Source organism: Ceratotherium simum, chromosome 7 (assembly GCF_057802395.1).
Source record: "Ceratotherium simum simum isolate JZ-2026a chromosome 7, ASM5780239v1, whole genome shotgun sequence".
Classification (NCBI taxonomy): domain Eukaryota; kingdom Metazoa; phylum Chordata; class Mammalia; order Perissodactyla; family Rhinocerotidae; genus Ceratotherium; species Ceratotherium simum.
In genome coordinates, this window is record NC_141906.1 from 12,692,040 (window position 1) to 12,710,275 (window position 18,236).

General features: G+C 51.7%; 2 protein-coding genes across 6 annotated transcripts in view; one reads left to right on the top strand and one right to left on the bottom strand.

Annotated features, from left to right (window-relative positions):
* Positions 1 to 10,160, top strand: part of SERGEF (secretion regulating guanine nucleotide exchange factor) — a 207,262-nt gene extending 197,102 nt beyond the window's left edge. For all 4 annotated transcript variants that reach the window (XM_087433135.1, XM_087433133.1, XM_087433136.1 and 1 more), the window contains one exon: positions 9,800 to 10,160. In XM_087433135.1, coding sequence (XP_087289261.1) covers positions 9,800 to 10,146 — 347 coding nt within the window. In that variant the 3' untranslated portion in view covers positions 10,147 to 10,160. The remainder of the gene's footprint in view (positions 1 to 9,799) is intronic.
* A 6,210-nt stretch (positions 10,161 to 16,370) lies between these two features.
* KCNC1 (potassium voltage-gated channel subfamily C member 1) overlaps positions 16,371 to 18,236 on the bottom strand; it is a 44,316-nt gene continuing 42,450 nt past the window's right edge. For both annotated transcript variants that reach the window (XM_004418483.3, XM_087433982.1), the window contains exon 4: positions 16,371 to 16,503. In XM_004418483.3, coding sequence (XP_004418540.1) covers positions 16,439 to 16,503 — 65 coding nt within the window. In that variant the 3' untranslated portion in view covers positions 16,371 to 16,438. The remainder of the gene's footprint in view (positions 16,504 to 18,236) is intronic.

Sequence of the window (18,236 nt, forward strand, 5' to 3'; positions counted from 1 at the left end):
AGACAGAGATGAGGAGGGGTGTAGATTGCTATCTCAGAGTTCTCAGGGAAGGCCTCTCGGTTAAGGTGACATTTGAACAAATGAGGGAGTGAACCTATGGATATCAGGGGCATTGGAGACAGCAGGAACAGCAAGTGCAAAGGCCCTGAGGTGGGAAACAGGAACTACTTGAGGAATAGTAAGGAAGTCACTGTGGCTGTGGTGATGTCAGCAAGGTGGAATGCAATAGGACATGAGGTCCGGGAGGAAGCTGGAGACCAGCTGCTGTTTATCTGAGTCGGAGAAGGCAGTGGAGGATTCTGAGCAGAGCAGTGCCATGTCTGACTTAGGTTTTAGCAGGATCACTCAGGCTGTGTGTGGAGAATAGACCACGAGGGGCAGTGGATTCCGAGGGACCAGTCAGGAGGCCCTTGCAGGAGTACCGGTGTGCGGTGATGGGGCTGCTGAGAAGTGGCCGGATTCCGGCCGTGTTTTGAATGTTACCTTCCTAAATCCCTTCTTCCTCAGGGCCTCATCTTTTCTTACCTGGTGGACAGCCACAGCCTCCTCACCGGCCCCCTTGCCTCCAGTCCTCACCGCCCATCTCCTCCTCTCACCCCACTCTCAGTGGGGCCATGGTCCTGGGCTGGAAGGGATCCTAGACCAGCCTACTTCCACTTACGGCCTTCCCTGAGGCAGTATGGGCCATGATCCCAAAACATCTCCAGATAATTCTGTGTGCGAACAGCCCCACTGTCTGATTCTGGAATGGCTTCTTCCTGCTGCTTCAGCGCTTGCCTCGAGGGCCTCGTTGGCCCTGGTGAGTGGTGGATGGACTAATTGTTGGAAGGGTCCTGCACTAACAATGGCCATTCTCTGCAAGAGCAGCCTCTCTTCCGGGCGGTGTGACCAGGGACAGAGACTTGCCACTGTCTGTTCTTGAGGCCTTGGCCAGGAGGCAGCTCTGGCCACAGACCAGGGAATAAAGGCACAGGCACAGGACTGGGTCGACGGCACCCAACTTCAGCATTTTGTGTGTGTGTGTGCGCGTGTGTGCGCGCGCGCCCCTCCCCTGCTGCTCTCCAGAACGGGCGCATAAAGACTGTGGGCAAGGGAAAGGCCCAGAAGAATTCACTTCCACTCAGTCGCTGTATCCTGAGTGCCTGTCCCATGTGCCTGAGGACTGAGTGATGCGTGTGCCCTGCTCCAAGCACCTACTCTTGTCCCCAGCTCACAGCCTGGTGAGACCTGTAGAACCAGGAGGGGTGTGGTGTGTACTTGGAGAGCTCTGGGTCCTGCAGAAGCTCAGGGGAAGTGAAATTAACAGTATTCCAACAGCCCAGTGGGTTCTAGCCCTACACCCAGCCACCATTCTGTTCTCAGCAGCAAAATAGGATGCTATCGGGATCAATGAAAGCAGGTCAGAGTGGGCAAATTTAAGACTGGTGAACTCTTATTGATCCTTCAAAACCCAGCTAAGAATTAATCTCTGGACCTTTCAGTGACACCCACCTCCTCTCCCCACAGGGCATATCATCCCCTCCTCTGTGTTACCTCTGTCCCTTAGAAATACAGTTATTTTTTGATTATCATCCTATGTTATTGCTTTCTTATATACTTGGACAAACGATTTCACCCATTTCTCCCTCTCTTCCTCAAAGACTGTTCTCAGTTTGGGATGTATTCTTCAGGATCTATACTTACAGAAATATATAGAGGCTTTTCATAAATTAAATCACACTCTCTCTATTGTTCTGTAACCTATTTTCTCTTAAGAATGTGTTCGATATCTTCCCAGGTCCGGCCATAGAGCTCTACCTCATTATTTTTAATAGCTGCAGATTATTAACAGTGGGGTCAAATCATCGTTTCCTTAAACACTCCTCTATTGATGGATACGTTGGGGTTACGCCGATCTTTTGCAATTACGAGCCGTGCTGCAGTACACACGTTGTGCGTGCCTCCTTGTGCACACGTGCCATCTGTCCCCATAATCATCATTTCCATGGCTGCTTCCCCAGTGGACTGGAAGCCCCGAGGGCAGAAACTGAATTTTCCTCTTCTGGGTCTTGTGTCCAGCACAGGCCAAGCCAGAAGAGACACCCACATGATGAAAGAAATGACTCATCTGAGCAACATCATGACGGTGTGAAAGGCCTGGGTGAATCCGGGGAGCAGCAGCGAGCCCGCGGGGCTGGGACAGAGGGCTGGGAAAGAGGGGCGGACCACAGAGGGCCTTGAGAGCCAGCTCAGAGGCCTGGACTTGGTCTCGTCAGTGGTGAGGAGTCAGGGAATTGTCCATGGGAGGACCTAGTCCACACTGTTTCAGCCTGATTCCCCACCTTCCCCAAGGCCAGCTGCCTCTGCATAAAGGACAGAGTAGCTGTTGTCATTGTCCGGGCAAGAGAGGGTGAGGACCTGAGCCTCTTCTTTCTACCCTCAGATTGCCACCTAGACCCAAAACGCTGCAGGAGGACTGAATTCCGGGTTCCTCACTCACTATTCCTTGCTCACAGCAGGACCCTGGGGCCCATCCCAGCAATACTGCCCAAAGGGTGGGATCCCTGTGAGCTGGGTGGCTGGACACTCAGAAGTTTTTCCCAAATTTGCCCAGCTCCACGGCCGGCTGTGTCCACACTGACGTTTACCAGCTTCCTGAACCCAGAGCCTTCCTCTCCGTGAGGTCCTCAGACCTCCCCTCCCCCTGCCTGGTACTGCAGGAGAGCAGCCCTGGCTGATGCTCCAGGTCTTTGTGAGGTTTTGGCGGGAGGAGCTCAGACAAGGGGACCATGAAGATGAGAGCTGCCTGCCTTTTCACCCCCATGTCCCCCTCCTCTTCCCAACCCCACCAGATAGATGTGCGGCTTCCTCGGCCCCAGTGCTCCTAAGGGCTCAGGGAGGTTTCTGCTCCTCTGCAGAGTGCTTCTCTCACCAGCTACAGTGTTGCCTTCCATGCTGATCTTGTCGCCAATCAGGTGGACTGTTACTCTATACCTTTTCTGGATTATCTTGGAAGCAGGGTTTTTGCTAGAGGACAGTATGTTCACTGAAGAGGTCCTGGAGTCAGGCTGCTGGGTTTGAATCCAGTCCTGCTTCTGCCAGCTGTTACCTTGACCAGTTCATGCTACCTCCCTGGAAATGGGGCTGATGTTCGGTGTACCTCACATGCTTGGGGGGATTCATTGAATTAATACGTATAAAGTACTTGTCACCGAGTCTGGCGTACACCAAGTATTCAGTGATTTTATTACCATTTCACATGGAATTAGTGAAGGAGCCTGAGACCTGGGTGTCCTGGGTTCCAGTCCATTCCAGACTGGAATGGCTGTGTGACCACGGACAAGTTATTTCACCTCTCTGAGCCTAGTTAGCTCATCTGGAAAATGGAGGTAAAACACCTCGGAGGGTTGCTGTGGGAATTAAGGTGACATTTGCATGAACAGAAGCCCCATCCCCAGGTTGCAGCCCTCATCTTCATGGTCTGAGCTGGCAGCCTGAGCTCCACATTCGCAGTGACAGGCTGGAGGAAGGGACAAAGAACAGACAAAGTGTGCATGCCATCTGTCTGTTAAGGAAGGGTCCCATAAGCTATTACAGAACATTCCAGCTTGAATCTCATTGGCCACACCCAGCTGCAAGAGCAGTTGGGAAATGTAGTCTTCCTCTGTGGTTCAGGGACAGCCAGGAGGCTCTGCCACACATGCTCACGTGTTTGCCTCTCCTAGGCAAGGCCCCCCAGCAGAAATGCTGCCCCCTCCCTAGCGCTGGGCTGCAGTCCCAGCAGCATAAGGCCCTCCAAGGACCTGAGTTGCCAAGAAGCTCAGGTAGTGCCACAAGGCCTGAGCAGATTTGGGTACTGTGTCCAGCCTGTGCCAGGGACCCTGCCAGTCCCGAGGTTCCACTGCCCGCAGGGCTCTTAGGTTGACACAGTGTGGTGGGCCGCGAGCACCATCACTTGTCACAGCCTGGATCAGGCCCGCTCCACTGAGCCCCGTGAGCAGGGACCTGAACTCCGAGAGGCTGGGGAATCCCTCTGTAACTGTGGGCTCTCCACTCCGGGCTCAGCCGTGTGCCCTGGGGCCAGTAAAGCAGATCCAGATCGTTCAAGTAGGATTTCAGAGTCCTCAAGGACCTGGCAAGTGCCAGCACACTGCAGAGAGGCCTCTGTAAAGCCAGGCATCGTCCTGTAACTCAGCTGTTTTGAAAACTGGGTGTTCCAGATTCCAGTTAGCTTAGCGAGAGGCTCGCCATTGCCCATTCTCCTTCCTCTCACTTCTGCTTGAGAACAGCCTGCACAGTGGCATCTCGCTGAGTCCAGAGGGCCTTCCCGTCTTCACTGTGCCCCTGAAAAGGTGGTGCTAAGTGAGGCCAGGGGGCGGGTGAAACCCATTCTAAAATGCTGGTGGAGCTCAGTACTTAAAGATGTCCTTCTGTTGAGGGGAGCGCCAGTCTTGCACTTGCCGAGTTCAGCAGCCTGGTGTGTTTTTTTTTTTTTTTTGTGAGGAAGATCAGCCCTGAACTAACATCCATGCTAATCCTCCTCTTTTTGCTGAGGAAGACCGGCCCTGAGCTAACATCTATTGCCAATCCTCCTCCTTTTTTTTTCCCCCTGTTTCTCCCCAAAGCCCCAGTAGAGTGTTGTATGTCATAGTTGCACATCCTTCTTAGTTGCTGTATGTGGGATGCCGCCCCCGACAAGCTGTGCGTCTGTGCGCGCCCGGGATCCAAACCCGGGCCGCCAGTAGCGGAGTGCGTGCACTTAACCGCTAAGCCACGGGGCCGGCCCCTGCCTGGTTTTTTCTGTAGGAGATTTGTGTAAAGTGTTCAGGAGCCCCAAACTTCTTGTCGTTCCACCCTAGGCCTTCCCATCTGCTGGTGGCCCTCCATCTCTGTGCCTTTTGCCACTGGCGTGGCCTTCTCTGCCTTCCCTTCTCCCCCGTGGTCTGCTTCCTATGTGGGTGTGAGCTGTCACCAGTGTCAGGCACTGTGCTGGGGCCTTAGATATGCCTCAGCTCATGCAGCCCTCCTCCCAGCGACCCTGGGAGGGAGGTGGGGACAGGGGTACCATTATCACACAGATGTTTGTTTGGTAATGTGGGACCTGGGAAAGCAGAGCCCAGGCTATGGTAAATTATATGTATTCTTTATATGCCAGGGGCTGGCAAATTACGACCCACGGGCCGGATCTGACCCGGGGCCTGTTTGGTATGGCCTTGCAGGCTCAGAATGGTCTTTAAAGGGTTATAATAAAGAACAAGAGTGTGCAACAGAGACTGAATGAGGCCCTCAAACCTAAGATATTGACTATCTGCCTTTATAGAATAAATGTGGCGAGCCCTGGGATACAATGTGCAGAGTTCACTACAGATTCAGACCACCCTGCCCTGAGTTCTAGATCCTCAGTTTCCTCATCTGTAAAATGAGAATAATCTATAAACCAGGGCTCTCACATGGACATTGGAATTAAATGAAGTGAAGACTTTAAAGCACCTAACCTCGAGTAGGCTTCTTTGGAAGTATTGAGGGAAGATGTTTCGGGCCTTTTGCCAGGCTTCTCGACCCAGTGGGCATGAAGGCCTGGCATGAGGCCTCTGGCTGCCCCGGCCTGAGTGCGCTTCCTTGGAGCATGTGTCCTTTGGCAGGAGGAAAGGGACCTGCCAGCTGCCCATCGCACCGCGTCCTGCTGGTAGGTCAGCTCTGCCTTCCTCCCACCCCCACTCCTGCTGACCGTCAGCTGGTGCCACTCACCAGGGCCTGGCATGAAGCCCACGCCAGGTGCCGAGCTGGGCCTGAAGGTACCAAGCCTTCCACTCTCCCACCTCGTGCCGCAGAGCCACCTGGCTGAAACTCCCGCATAACTGTGGGAGCTGCAGCCTGGGGTCCATCCTCTCCGTGTGCGTTTCCTCACTCGCCGGCTAAACAGGCAGACATCTGTGTTTCCCCTAACGCAAGCTTTTGGCCCGTGATTGCCTTCCTACCAGGGAAAAGGAAAGGGAAGTCCCGGGCCAGCCAGCCTCCCTCTGTGAAAGAATGGTCTGTAAAGCAGGTTTTCAGTGGTAATGAGTGAAATGAAGAGATTAAAAAATTCAGATCATTGAAAAATCAAAAAGAATATTTTCCAATCTGGATAGGAATAGGTTTTCAATTCTTACAAGCACTGGAAGAAATTATAAGGTAAAAGATCAACAAATTTTACTACATGGAACCATAAAACTTATGATTTATCTCAAAAGACTCAAAACAAAATTTTAAGTTAAACTGAGAAAAAGTATTTATGCCAGATATGGCAGAGAAAGAATTAATATTCTTACAATAAAAATCTTTAAAACAACAAGGCTCTTAATTGATAATAATAATAGCTGATATTTATATAGTACTATGTGCCAGGTACCATTCTAAGTATTTTATACATACTTACTCATTTAATCCTTGTAAACAACTTTATGATAAAGGTACTATTATTATCCCCTTTTAACTGATGAGGGAACTGAGGCACAGAGAGGCTAAGTAACTTGCCCAAGGTCATTCAGCTAATAAATGGAGGAGCTGGGATTTGAACCCAGCTCATCTGGCTTTTGGGTCTGAGCACTTAAATCTTCTATACTAAGTAGGAAAAAGATATGAAGCAGACAATACACAAAAGAGGAAATACAAATATCTGAGAAACATAATTAATTTCCAATTTCAGTGGTAATCAAAAAAGTACAAATTAAAACAATGAGATACCATTTTTGGTCCTCGAATTAGGAAAGATTTTTAAACATAATAACTAATAAATACTGTCAATGCTGGAGTGAAACAGACACCCCCCCAGATTGCGCTGGTTACAGTCCAGTGGCCTTTCTGAAAGGTGCTCTGGCAGTGCTCAGAATTGAGGAGTCTCAAAAAGTCCATACCCTTTGACCAGGAATTCACATTCGAAGAATCTACTTTGAGAAAATAATTAGAGAGATGGACAAAGATTCATGCATAAAGATGTTCATAGGAATGTTATACAAAATAATGAAAAATTAGAAACAACCTGATAATAGGATACAGGTTAAGGAAATTGTTTAATCTCCACAATGGGCAGTCAGGCAGCATTTTACGTAAATCTATATAACAAAAGACACCGTAAACAAACTTCTGAGAGGAGACACTTGCAATGCATGTAACAACAAAGAATATATAAACAAAAGAATACACAAAACATACAAATCAATAAGAAAAAGATAAACAACCAAAGAACAGAAGAGGCAAAGAATGTCTACGTGCAATTCACAGGAGAGGCAACATAGGGATAATAAACAAAGTGACGCTCCTTCTCACTGTTCGTCAGGGAAATGCAAATTCCTTACGTATACTTATCACAATGACAGGAGTCTAACGGCAGAGAGAGAGGGAAACAGATTCATATCCATTGCTAATGGGACCAGAAATGACTGAAGCCACTTGGGAGAGCTATATTTGGCCACACCTAGTAAATCCCGCTACACTCACACTTGTGGGAATCACCCCTGCGGGAACACCAATCTGTACAAGGAGACATGTTCAAGGATGTTCATTGTAGTGCTGTTTATAATAGCAACAATATTAGTATTGTTGTATAATATTATTGTACATTATTATATTTCCAGTAAAATAACAACAGCTATCATCATTAAAGAGCTGTCCATCAGAAGGGAAATGGATAAGTAACATATGATTTATACGTAATAGGATACTATGCACAGTTCAAATAACTAGATCTAGAACTATCAGCTCAGATAAATTTCAAAAACAATGCTGAGTGGAAAGAGCAAGTACCAAAAAGGATACATAGTTAAGTGATACTATTTATGTAAATCTTTAAAACAAACTAAAAATATTACATAGTATTTAAGGGCATATATAGGTAGAAAAATATAAAACAAGCATGCAAATAATGTACACCAACTTCAAAGTAGTGGTTACTCCCAGGAAGGAGGGGATGGATGGAGGGGCAAGGATGGGGGTGGGGGTTAAGCTGTGTCTTCGTGATTGACTGGTTTTTTTAAAGGGAAAGGTTGAAGCAACTATGGCAAAATGTTAACTAATGTTCTAAATCTGGGTGGGGATATGTATCTTTCTGTTAAATTATTTTTGTACCTTTCTGTATGCTGAGCTATTTCAAAATTTAAAATTATTTTTAATTTACTTTTTGAACGATTTGCAATTTCATGGAGAAATTTTAGTGTTATAATATTAAGGGATAAAAGCAGGACATGGGGCCAGCCCAGTGGCGTAGCAGTTAAGTTCTCGCGTTCCACTTCGGCAGCCCGGGGTTCGCCGGTTCAAATCCTGGGCGTGGAGCTACTCACCACTCATCAAGCCACGCTGAGGCGACGTCCCACATAGAAGAGCCACAACTCTATGACTATGATACACAGCTACGTGCTGGGGCTTTGGGGTGAAAAAAAAGAAAAAGAGGAAGATTGGTCACAGATGTTAGCACAGGGCCAATCTTCCTAAAATAAATAAATAAATAAAAATTAAAAACATAAAAGCAGGACAAAATATACACAGATATTTAAAAATTAAATGTTTGAAAGAGATATCCAGAATATTCATAGTAGTGGGCAAGATTCCGGAAGTCAGCTGTCAGCTTTTCTTTACACTCATCCCATATTTTCTGTTTTTTCCTTTTTTGCCATGAAGATGTATTACTTTTATATCCATAAAAAAAAATTTCTAAACAACTACTGAAAAATGTGAGTGAGTTTAGACCCTAGGAAAGAGTCCACAACCTAGGAAGAGGTGATGTGATGGAGTGGAGCATCGTGGACTGTGGGAGGGACCTGCGCTTGAATGCTGGCTGGAGACTTTCTGGCTGTATGACTCTGAGTTCCTTCAATCTTTTGTCTAGTCGACAAACCCTTACTGACCACCAACTGTGTGCCAGGCCCCATGCTAGAAATACAGCAGTGAACAGAACATGCACGTTCCTTCCCACTGTAGAGCAGATGGGCTAGTAAGGAGCGGATAGTAAACCCGCCACCACACAAGTCACCTGCCTGCTGCCCGTGAGGGGAGAGCACAGGGGCAATGGCGGGAGTCTAAGTTGGAGTGGGTGGCCGCGAGTCTGGCCTCTGAGCAACATTTAAGCTGGAATCTAAAGCATGAGGACATCTGGAGCCCAGTAAAGCGAGGACTTCGAGAGAAAGGAAGGCCCTACAGGGCTTATTTAGGGAACTGAAAGAAGGTACGGGGAGAGTTGTGCAAGGGAGGGCAGCAAGATAGTCAGGAGCCAGGTCACTGAGGGCCTCACAGGCCAAGGAAAGGCCTCCTTAAGAGCGGTGGTAAGTCATCGAACAGGTCTAAGCAGAAGAGTGACGTGATTAGATGGCAGTGTCAGAGGTCACTGTGATACTCTTTGAAGATGGAGTGGATGGTGAGCAGCCCTGTAGTTAGCCGGCGATGGGCATGGCCCAGATGCAAGAAAACGGCGTCGGGACCAGGGCCATGGCAGTGGAGACGGAGAGACGTGAGAGGATGTGAGAGGTGTTTGGAGATAGAGTCGGCAGGTCTTAGATTATGTGTGTGTGTGTGTGTGTGTTGGGGGTGGCAGTGAGGGAAGGGCCAAGGGGGAAAGCCAGGTTTGGGGCAGGAACAGTTGTGGGTTGGTGGGAGTGGGAAATAGGGAACAGGAGCAGACCCAGGAGGGCAGGGGTGGAAGCAGGGATGGTGAGCGTGCCACCAAGTGTCACTGAGCTTTGGTTTCTTCCTGTGAACTGGGGTTATGATGACACTGTGCCCCCAGGGTGAGTGTTTCAGCCCTGTTATCCCAAACCGCATCCACAGCAGTCTTCCGTCTCCTTCACAGGCGGCGCATGTTACTCCTGGGGCTGGAACGAGCATGGCATGTGCGGGGACGGCACCGAAGCCAATGTCTGGGCCCCAAAGCCCGTGCAGGCTCTGCGGTCGTCATCGGGACTCCTTGTGGGCTGCGGGGCTGGCCACTCCCTGGCCCTCTGCCAGCTGCCAGCCCTTCCTGCACTGGGCCAGGGCCCCATGGTCACTGACGATTCCCCAGATGCCACCAAAGACGCCAAATCTCAGGAAGCCATCGACAAAGAGAGAAACTGGAAGGAAAGACAACCAGAAATTTCTACCCAAAGCCAATCTGACAGGTGCAGAAATGGGGGTCTTGTGACAGAGACTCTTCAATAAAGTGGCTTTTTCTACCCGAAGTGTTCCCAGAGAATTGCTTTGTCAGGTCTTGGGGTGGCCTGAGAAGGCTTAGGAGGCACTGTGGTGGGGCTGACCACAGACCAGAACAATGGAGGCTGCCTGCCCAGTGTCTGGGGCTCGAGGAGACAGACATCCTTTCTGCCCAGCAGATGAGAATGAGGCGTAGGTCCTCACCAAAGGACATGCAAAGCTAAAACCCAGCAGGAAGGCTCCAGCCTGTCCCTACCTGGTGGGAACAGAAAGCCCGGCCCTATCCCCAGTGGTGGTTTTGATCCAGCGGCCTTTGATTCAGGCCACGCTGAGAGCAGCCGCAGCCTCTCCTGGGCTGTTCTTCTTAGGGCGCAGAGCACGTAGTTTGCTGGTTCAAGGTTATCAAGACACCCTGATCAGCAGGCTGGATACTTGGACAGGAAGAGTTGCTTGTCTTGGTGACTAGGACCAAGGGAGAAAGCCCTGGAGTGGGGGTGGAAGGGAGTGGAGATGAGTAAGTGGAGGAAGGGACAAGACACCTGGGAAGACCCCGCAGAGGAGACCCCTGGGACAGACAAAAGAGTGTAGAACCAGTGAAACTCGCAGAAAATTACTGTCTTCATCTGAGCCAGGCGGGACTCTGGAGCCAGTCTGTGACTGTAATTGCCAAGCTGTGCAGTGTCAGGTGAGGGACAGGCCACAGCATGGGCAGGGGAGTCTGTAGGGATAGCGACATCAAGACCCTAACCCTGACGTCCGCCCCCAGGCCCCGGCCTCTGCCGGACGAGGGCCCTCAGGTGAGATGGGGACCAGGCCAGACCCCGGGCCCCAGGCTTCCCCTGGTGGCGGCTATGGCTCTGGGGGACATAGTACCTTTCTCTCTGCTGTGAGCGGTGGCAGGCGTTTGACCAGAGGGCCTGAGAGAGTGGCTCTCCCTGGGGGACTGTGTGACCGTGTCCCCAGCTAGCCAGCCAGCAGTGTGGCTCCTCCCACACTGCCTTCCCTTTGTGACTTGGGAGAGGGTTTGGATCTGTGAGGGCTAGGCTCCAGTGGCTTTAGGAAGTTACAAAACCTCAGGCCATCAAAGCTGGAGGACCTGAAATAACCATGTAGCGTAGTGGCCTTCAAACTGCATTCGGTAGAGCCTAGAAGTCTCTGGAGAACTCAGTGGCACCCTGTGGGCTGTGGGTAAAGGAAGGCCGAGTAGACAGAGGCCCGGGTCCCACCCTCCACCCTATTCACATCAGCTTTATTTTAATCTATGTTATATATTCGGCTTCACATAAGATTTCATTTGACAAGGGGTCTGGAAAAAGTTTAAAAACCACTGATCTTATCCAATATTTCATTGTTCATATGGGAAAATGGAGGCCTAAAAAGGGGAAGGGACCATCTCGAGGCCGTACACCTCACTCCTGGCCCAGGGTCCTGATTGGGAGGTGACCCATCCAGGGCCTTGAGCCAGACAAGGAGGGGGCATCAGGGGTGGGTTCAGCTCAGGAGGGTGGGGATGAGGACAATCCTGAGCTTCCCGGGCCTGAACTTAGGGGCCTCCCACAGCCATCAGCCGACCTTGAACACAGCACATGGAGTCCTGCTCCTAGCATTGCACCCTAGAAACACTGCTGCCCTGGCCAGCAAATCCCTTGGTCCGCCACCTCCCAGAACCAGTGGAGGCCAGAGCAGCCTCCAAGCACTTCTGGAATGGGAGGAAGGACATCTCCATGGACTCTGAGTTGGTCTTGCCAAGGTGACCAAGCCCTCAGATATGGAGCAATCCATCGGTGGCCCATGCCAGAGCAAGCCCGTTACTGGCCACCACCCACCGTCCCAGGCCAAGTGGTCTGCATCAGACACAGGCCGGAAAGCAGTCCCACGTGGCTAGTACCCAGGCCCTCCTCGACAGACTTTCCCCTCACGAGGAACCAACGTTGACGCTCTCTCGCAGCATGGCAGTGCCAAGGCCCCTACCTCTTGCAGCGCCTGCTGGAAGAGACCCAAATCCCAAGTCCTCTGCTGCTCAGCCCTAGTGCCTCTCTGGAGACCTCCTTGTGGGCACAGGAATGAAGCGTCTCGGGGCTCCTTTCCCGCCTGCCGGGGTCAAGTGACATGTCAGCCCTAAGCCTCAGAGCCTCACTCAGAAGCTGAGTCAGACTTTGTTGGAAGCATGCAGGGCACAGGTAGTCCACACATGGAGGACTGAATGGCTCTTGGCGCCAGCAGACACCACAGCCCGTCCCCTCAGCTCGAGTTCCTCCACATCGCCCTGCTGACAGCAGCAGACGGCTTCTCCAAGTCAGTTCGCCAGCAGGATCTGATGAGGGTCTGAAAGCTCCAGGGGGCGAAGGGCTGTTGACTGTGTCTCCCAGACTTTCTTCGGGACTCTTTGATCCCTACTGGTGGTTCTCAGACTTGTGGATGTCCGAGCCCCTCATTCCTGATAGACCCTGAGCTCTTCAAGGGCAAAGGATCAGGGCTGTGTCGACCCGGAACCCCTTCCCCAAGGTCAGGTCCTCTACAGAGGAAGTGCCCAGTAAATGAATCAACTGGTCAGTCCACCCTTGGGGTCACTGTGGGTTGGGAGGTTAAGTGAGTGGGTACTTGATCCCTCACCCCCCACCCATCCTCTGCTTTTATCTTGTACAAATGTTTGATAACCATGCTGTGGATGTTGTAAGCATCTGATAGTCAATTAATGTGGATATTGTTCACCTGGTTAGCTAATGAGCCATAGGAGCCAACTTGAGAAATACCCATTCGTTTTTAAAAAAAATTTTTTTCTGATAGACCAAATAAATTGGCCTTCACATTCTTCCTGTGTGAGAAGGAGGAAAGGAAAATGAAGAGGGGAATGGGACCCCGCTGTGTGCTCACAGGTCCTGGGCCTGGCTCCTGGAGTGATTGTTGACGCCCGCCCACGTACGAGGTGTTAGTGGGATGTTTACACCCAGCCTGCCCCGCACGCTGTCCCCTCCTGATCGGAGGCACCCCATCTCCCCTTGACACCTCACCCCCTTTGATCGCAGTGGGCCATCACACCACGACTAGATGAGACTGTGCTTGGGAATGGTGAATCCAGGCCTGGGGCTCAGAGTAAAGCCCTCCGCCATGCCCCCAGGCAGCCGCAATGGCTGAGTGAAGTGACTTAGTGACAAATCGAAATTGGGGTTCTGTCATACCCATGGCACAAGTTAGTCGGGAAGTGGTGGGGGTGTTAGAGGGAGGGAGTTCCAGGCCCTGAGGTGCGTATGTGTAACCACTGCAAGTGTAGAATTTCAGTGACGGAGCCCAGAGAGCGTGAGAGCCCGGAGAGGGGCGGCTGGCGGCCGTGCGAGCCAGTGTAAGGGGCTTCAGCTTCCTTCTCAGGGCAGCAGGTGTCTGAGCGGGAGAGTGAGGTGGTCAGATGTGTGTATGGAAGGCTCGGAGCAGCGTGTGAAGTGGCCCTTCTGTCATACCCATGGCACTTCGTGAAGGAAGGCAGGAGGCCAGGTCCTGAGGGTCCTGGGATTCAGGACCAGCAACTCTAGTGTTCCCATCAATTCCACCTCCAGCCCCCGGAAGGCACTGAGACAGCTTAACCTGAGCTCTGGAGTCAGACCACCTGGGTTAAAATCTTGGCTTCATCATTCATGGACTGTGCAGCTTTGGGCCAGTTACTTTACCTCTCTGTACGTTGTTCTCTTGCCTCTAAAATGGGCATGTTGAATTATTGTGGGCTATCAGTAGACAACTTTTCTCAGATGCCTTGCACACGGCAGATGCTCAGTGCATGTTAATCCCCTTTCACCATTGGCTGCTGTGTCCCTGAAAACCCGTGTTCCAAATGGCTTTGTCTTGAGTCCCGCTTGAGTCCACTAGAGGCACTTATGGGGCCGATCCAGGTGGAGGGAACATACCCCGCTGCAGCAGCTGAGGCGGCTTGGCTTCTCCATCCTGAGACTTGCGCATGACTGTCACATGCACAGCGTGGAGCTGGCAGCCCTTTGGCTGCATCACCCCTGGGCAGAGGCCTTGCCATCTTCACTGCTCCACTGATCCCACCCACTGGTTTCCAGACTGCACAGGGAACCGGGACATTGAGGCAAATGCTTAGAGGGGATGAGAAACTGCTGGATGAGAATAGATGAAGGCACCCACCTTCAGCCCCCCACCATAGGATCGTTGACTCAGGCCGTGCTGGGGGGCCTCAAGGGAACTGAAGTCAAGGGGAGACTGGCACCACTTGTTTGTGGCCCTGGGCAGAGCACTCCCCTCCGTGTGCCTCAGTTCCTCATATGTAAGATGCTCAGAGGTCGACCACCATGTCCATTGGGACTTTTCCACCTGAACATTCCTGGATTCTCTAATGGAAAAGAATCAGAACCCTAGTCCCCCACTCTACCCCCGACCCAAACCAAGTGAACAACCCAAGCAAATCAAGATCCCTAGGACAGGGCTCCACCCCTTCCAAGATGCCCCCAGGCTGAGTGAGGGGTATGTGATGAGGTGGTCCAACAGACGGTCTAGCAAGGATGCAGCTGGGCACCCAGACCTGTCAGTCAGACCCCTGCCTCTGGCTCCATCAGATTCAAGAATGTTCCTAGGAAGGAGGTGACTGTGGTCTGCACGGGGGGCTGGGAGCTCTGACATGGCCAGATTCAAGGAGTCATGAATATGGCGTGATTCACGGAGAAGTTTCTGTGTTGGTGAACCTTCCCGAGGATGTGTTCACATTAGGTCAGGTCCTTATAGACACTATCCCTTCTGAGAGCTGCCTCCTCCCCGGCACCCAACAGGATCTGAAGGTGGGGGGTGTCCAGAGGACAAGGTCTTTCTGAGGGCCTGGCTTCCCCCCAGTACGAGTACGGCCAGCTCCTTGGGTGGGTCCTTGAGACCAAGGAGCCAGGGCTCAGGCTTCCCCCGCCCGGCCACAGCGTGCCTGACCAGAGGCCCAGGACCAAATCGCGACACTGCCTGAGGCAATAAAAACCCAACTCCGTGTGTGCTTCATCTCAAAAGTCAGCTTTTTATTGAGGGCCAGGGCCCGGGAGGGGAGGGCATCGAGCGAAAGCAGCATTGCTCTCTTTCCAGGAAATGTTGCGAGCTGCAGTGAAAGCTCAAGATGTTGCATTTTTTTTTCAACTCAAGCATGTGTTTTTCAAAAATATCATCCTTCCCCACCCCCCTCCCACCACTAATTTTAGAATCAGACCAAAGCCAAGCTACTGTCCTCTGTTTCCGTTGGGAAAATACTATATGTATTCAAGATGCAGAAGTGTGTCTCTGCAAAGCTCCAATTGCTTGAGGAAAACAAATCTGCTTTAGACTATACAGAAACCGTGATACAAGATGTATTTCATGCTAGGATCGCTTTGCATAACATTGGGCATGCAGTTTTTTAGTCTGAAGTACTAAATTGCACACAATGCCAGGTTGTGCCTTAATAAAGGTGGGGGAGGGCCACCCCTCCCCTGGTCCTGATCTTTTGGTGCTCGAAAGTAACACTGGAAAATCTGTACAGTGTTGACTATTTACTTTGAACAATTTGCTGTGAAAGTTGGTCACACTGCATCTACACACCGAGAAGATGACAGAATCAACCTAGACTAGCTGCTGTCAGGGGTCTTGGGGAGACGTCCGCTGGGTCACAAGCATGCCAAACAGAGGGAAGAAGGCGGCGGTGCGGGTTTCCACGATTCTATTTGGAGCAGAGTTCTCAGTTTCCGCGTGAGAGGTGAACTATGAAGGTTAGGTCAATATGACCGATGACTGACCGACTGCCCTTGTTGGAACCTTTACTCTCCATCCCGTGTACAAAGAGGGAAGCAATCCGTTCCCGTGCCCAGCCCTCCCCCATGCCTCCCCCCTCCCCCAAAATGTACAGGTTTCTACCGAACGCTGTTACAGTTTGGCTCCAACAACGTGTGGAAAAGTAAAGAGCTTTGAAAGAAAATAGAGGACTTTCACTTTTTCCTTTTCGTTGTTGTTGTTTAGGGTAATCATACAGTTGCAGGGGGTTGGTGGGTTCGGTTGGCTGGGTTTTCTGTTTAACTTCATGCAAGTCATGCTAAGGAACCCCTCCACCCCCCCTCCCCGAGTAAAATAAAATTTTAAAAAATGAAAAGAAGGAAAAGAAATCCTCTACGGTCGGTTACCATTTGGCCGTAGGAAAAGCTACGTCCGTCCTAGCACAATGCCTGGGCCACTCGGACTCGTCCGGCAAACCTGCATGGCGTGAATTTACTCTGTCCGAGGGTGAGGAGGGGCTGCAGGTCCACCCAGATGCTTAATAGCCACCAGTGTCCTGGGCCAAGCCGCCTGGTCAAGTCACTCTCACAGCCTCTGTCGGCATATACTTAGCAATGACAGGGCTTTCTTTGCAAAGATCTGTATGTAAAGAATACAATTAACACTTGAGCTTCTCTTCTCGGCTTTCCCATCCCGCTGGTACTTAGTTTTTAAGGAAGGAGGAGGAAAGACAGAACAGCCGCATGCAGAGGCAGGCAGATTCTTCTCCAGCTGGCTTGGTTTCCCATGCAGTGAGCCAGCCCAGCACGCCTCTTTCTCCCTCCTGGGGGGACGGTGGAGTCCCTAACTCTTGTCCTACTCTGCACATGGCTTATGGCCTGGAATTCTCCCGAGAAACGCAAGTCCTCAGCGGCTGTCATGACTCCATGAGAGCAGGGCTGGGTGGATGTGGGTGGGGGCACTTCACCCTTGGCGCCTCCCAAAGACAATGGCACCCACGGCTCTGTGGGATTGGGGCATGGGTACCACCTGTGGACAGGGGTCGCTGCTGGACTCCCTGGCCGCTACGGGCTTCTTCTGTCCCACACTCCCTGGGCTTCTGGGAGCACGGTAAAGAGACTCTCCTGTCTGCTCTTTTAGACCACACAGCTGGATCCAACATTCGAGATGGAGACAGGCGGCCCATGAGACCTTACTAGGCAGAGCACAGCCGTTGGGAATCGTCTACCTGCTTTCTCCCTCACTCCCCTGGGCTGCCCCTGCTCCTGGCATTCTAGAACCTCCACCTGGGAAAAAGCCAGTTGCAAAGAGGAGCATCAGTCCTATCCATGGAAGGTGCCAAGGATGGGGCCTGCCAACAGGCCAGCAGCCCTCCACCATGCAGTACCCTGCGGGTATGCCATGCTGGGGTCCAAGGGACCTCCAGGCAGGGCACGAAGCAGGGACGAGCCTGGACCAGCTGGGCACACCAAGCACCAGTGACCAGAAGGACTTCCCCCATCCCAGTGTAGGCTGCCTCTCCTCTTCTGGGTTTGCCCTTTATTTTGAATTCTGTGTTTTCTCCTTGTGTATTGTCAAACCACTTCAAATACTGGAGCAGCTGTGAATGGCCACAGGCTACACCACTGTTGCTCTAAAAAACCAACTACCGCTCTGGCCCAACCTGCTCGCCCTGGCCAGCATGCATCCCGTGTGAGCCTGTGCGGTGCTCCAGACATGCACAAGCTGTCCAGCCAGTCCGCTGTGCTGAGGATAGCTTTCTCTACCTTCGAGGCCCGGGCCCATGCCTGGAGCCTTGAGCTCAGGCACTCTGGCCCCACCCCAAGCCTCTCTGCAGCCCATGCTCAAGCTCTAGTAGAAGCCTTTTCCCCAGGAGTCAGCCTAAGGTAAGGGTCTGATACAAGGAGACCTGGAACAGAGGCCACCATGGGCCTCAGCCTTCACCCACCACAAGGGGGCGCTGACCACACCCGGGGCTGTGGCTAATGGGTGCTAGGGAGGGAAGGGGCTGCAGAGCCCTGCGTAACCACCTTCTCTTGGCAAGTTCTTTATCTGCCACTAGCAATATTCTGACTGGCACACACCTTACCTCTGCAAGGACACTGGCCTCACCCCCAAGCCCTGAAGCCACCTCTCTCTTCATGCCTCCCCTCCCACTGGTCTGTGGATTCTCTTTAAAGGATGCTTTTTCCACAACATGGATCTTGGGTGGCTAAGCCCAGAGGGTCCTGCCCAGGCAAGGCCCACCCTGTTGCCCTCCTCAACCAAGGGTCAGGGGAGATCACTTTGCCTTCTGGGTCTGACCTGCCATGTGCCAGAGCAGCCTGGAGGAGTCGAGGCTCCTCCCGCATCCCTGGATACCCCTCTGCCTT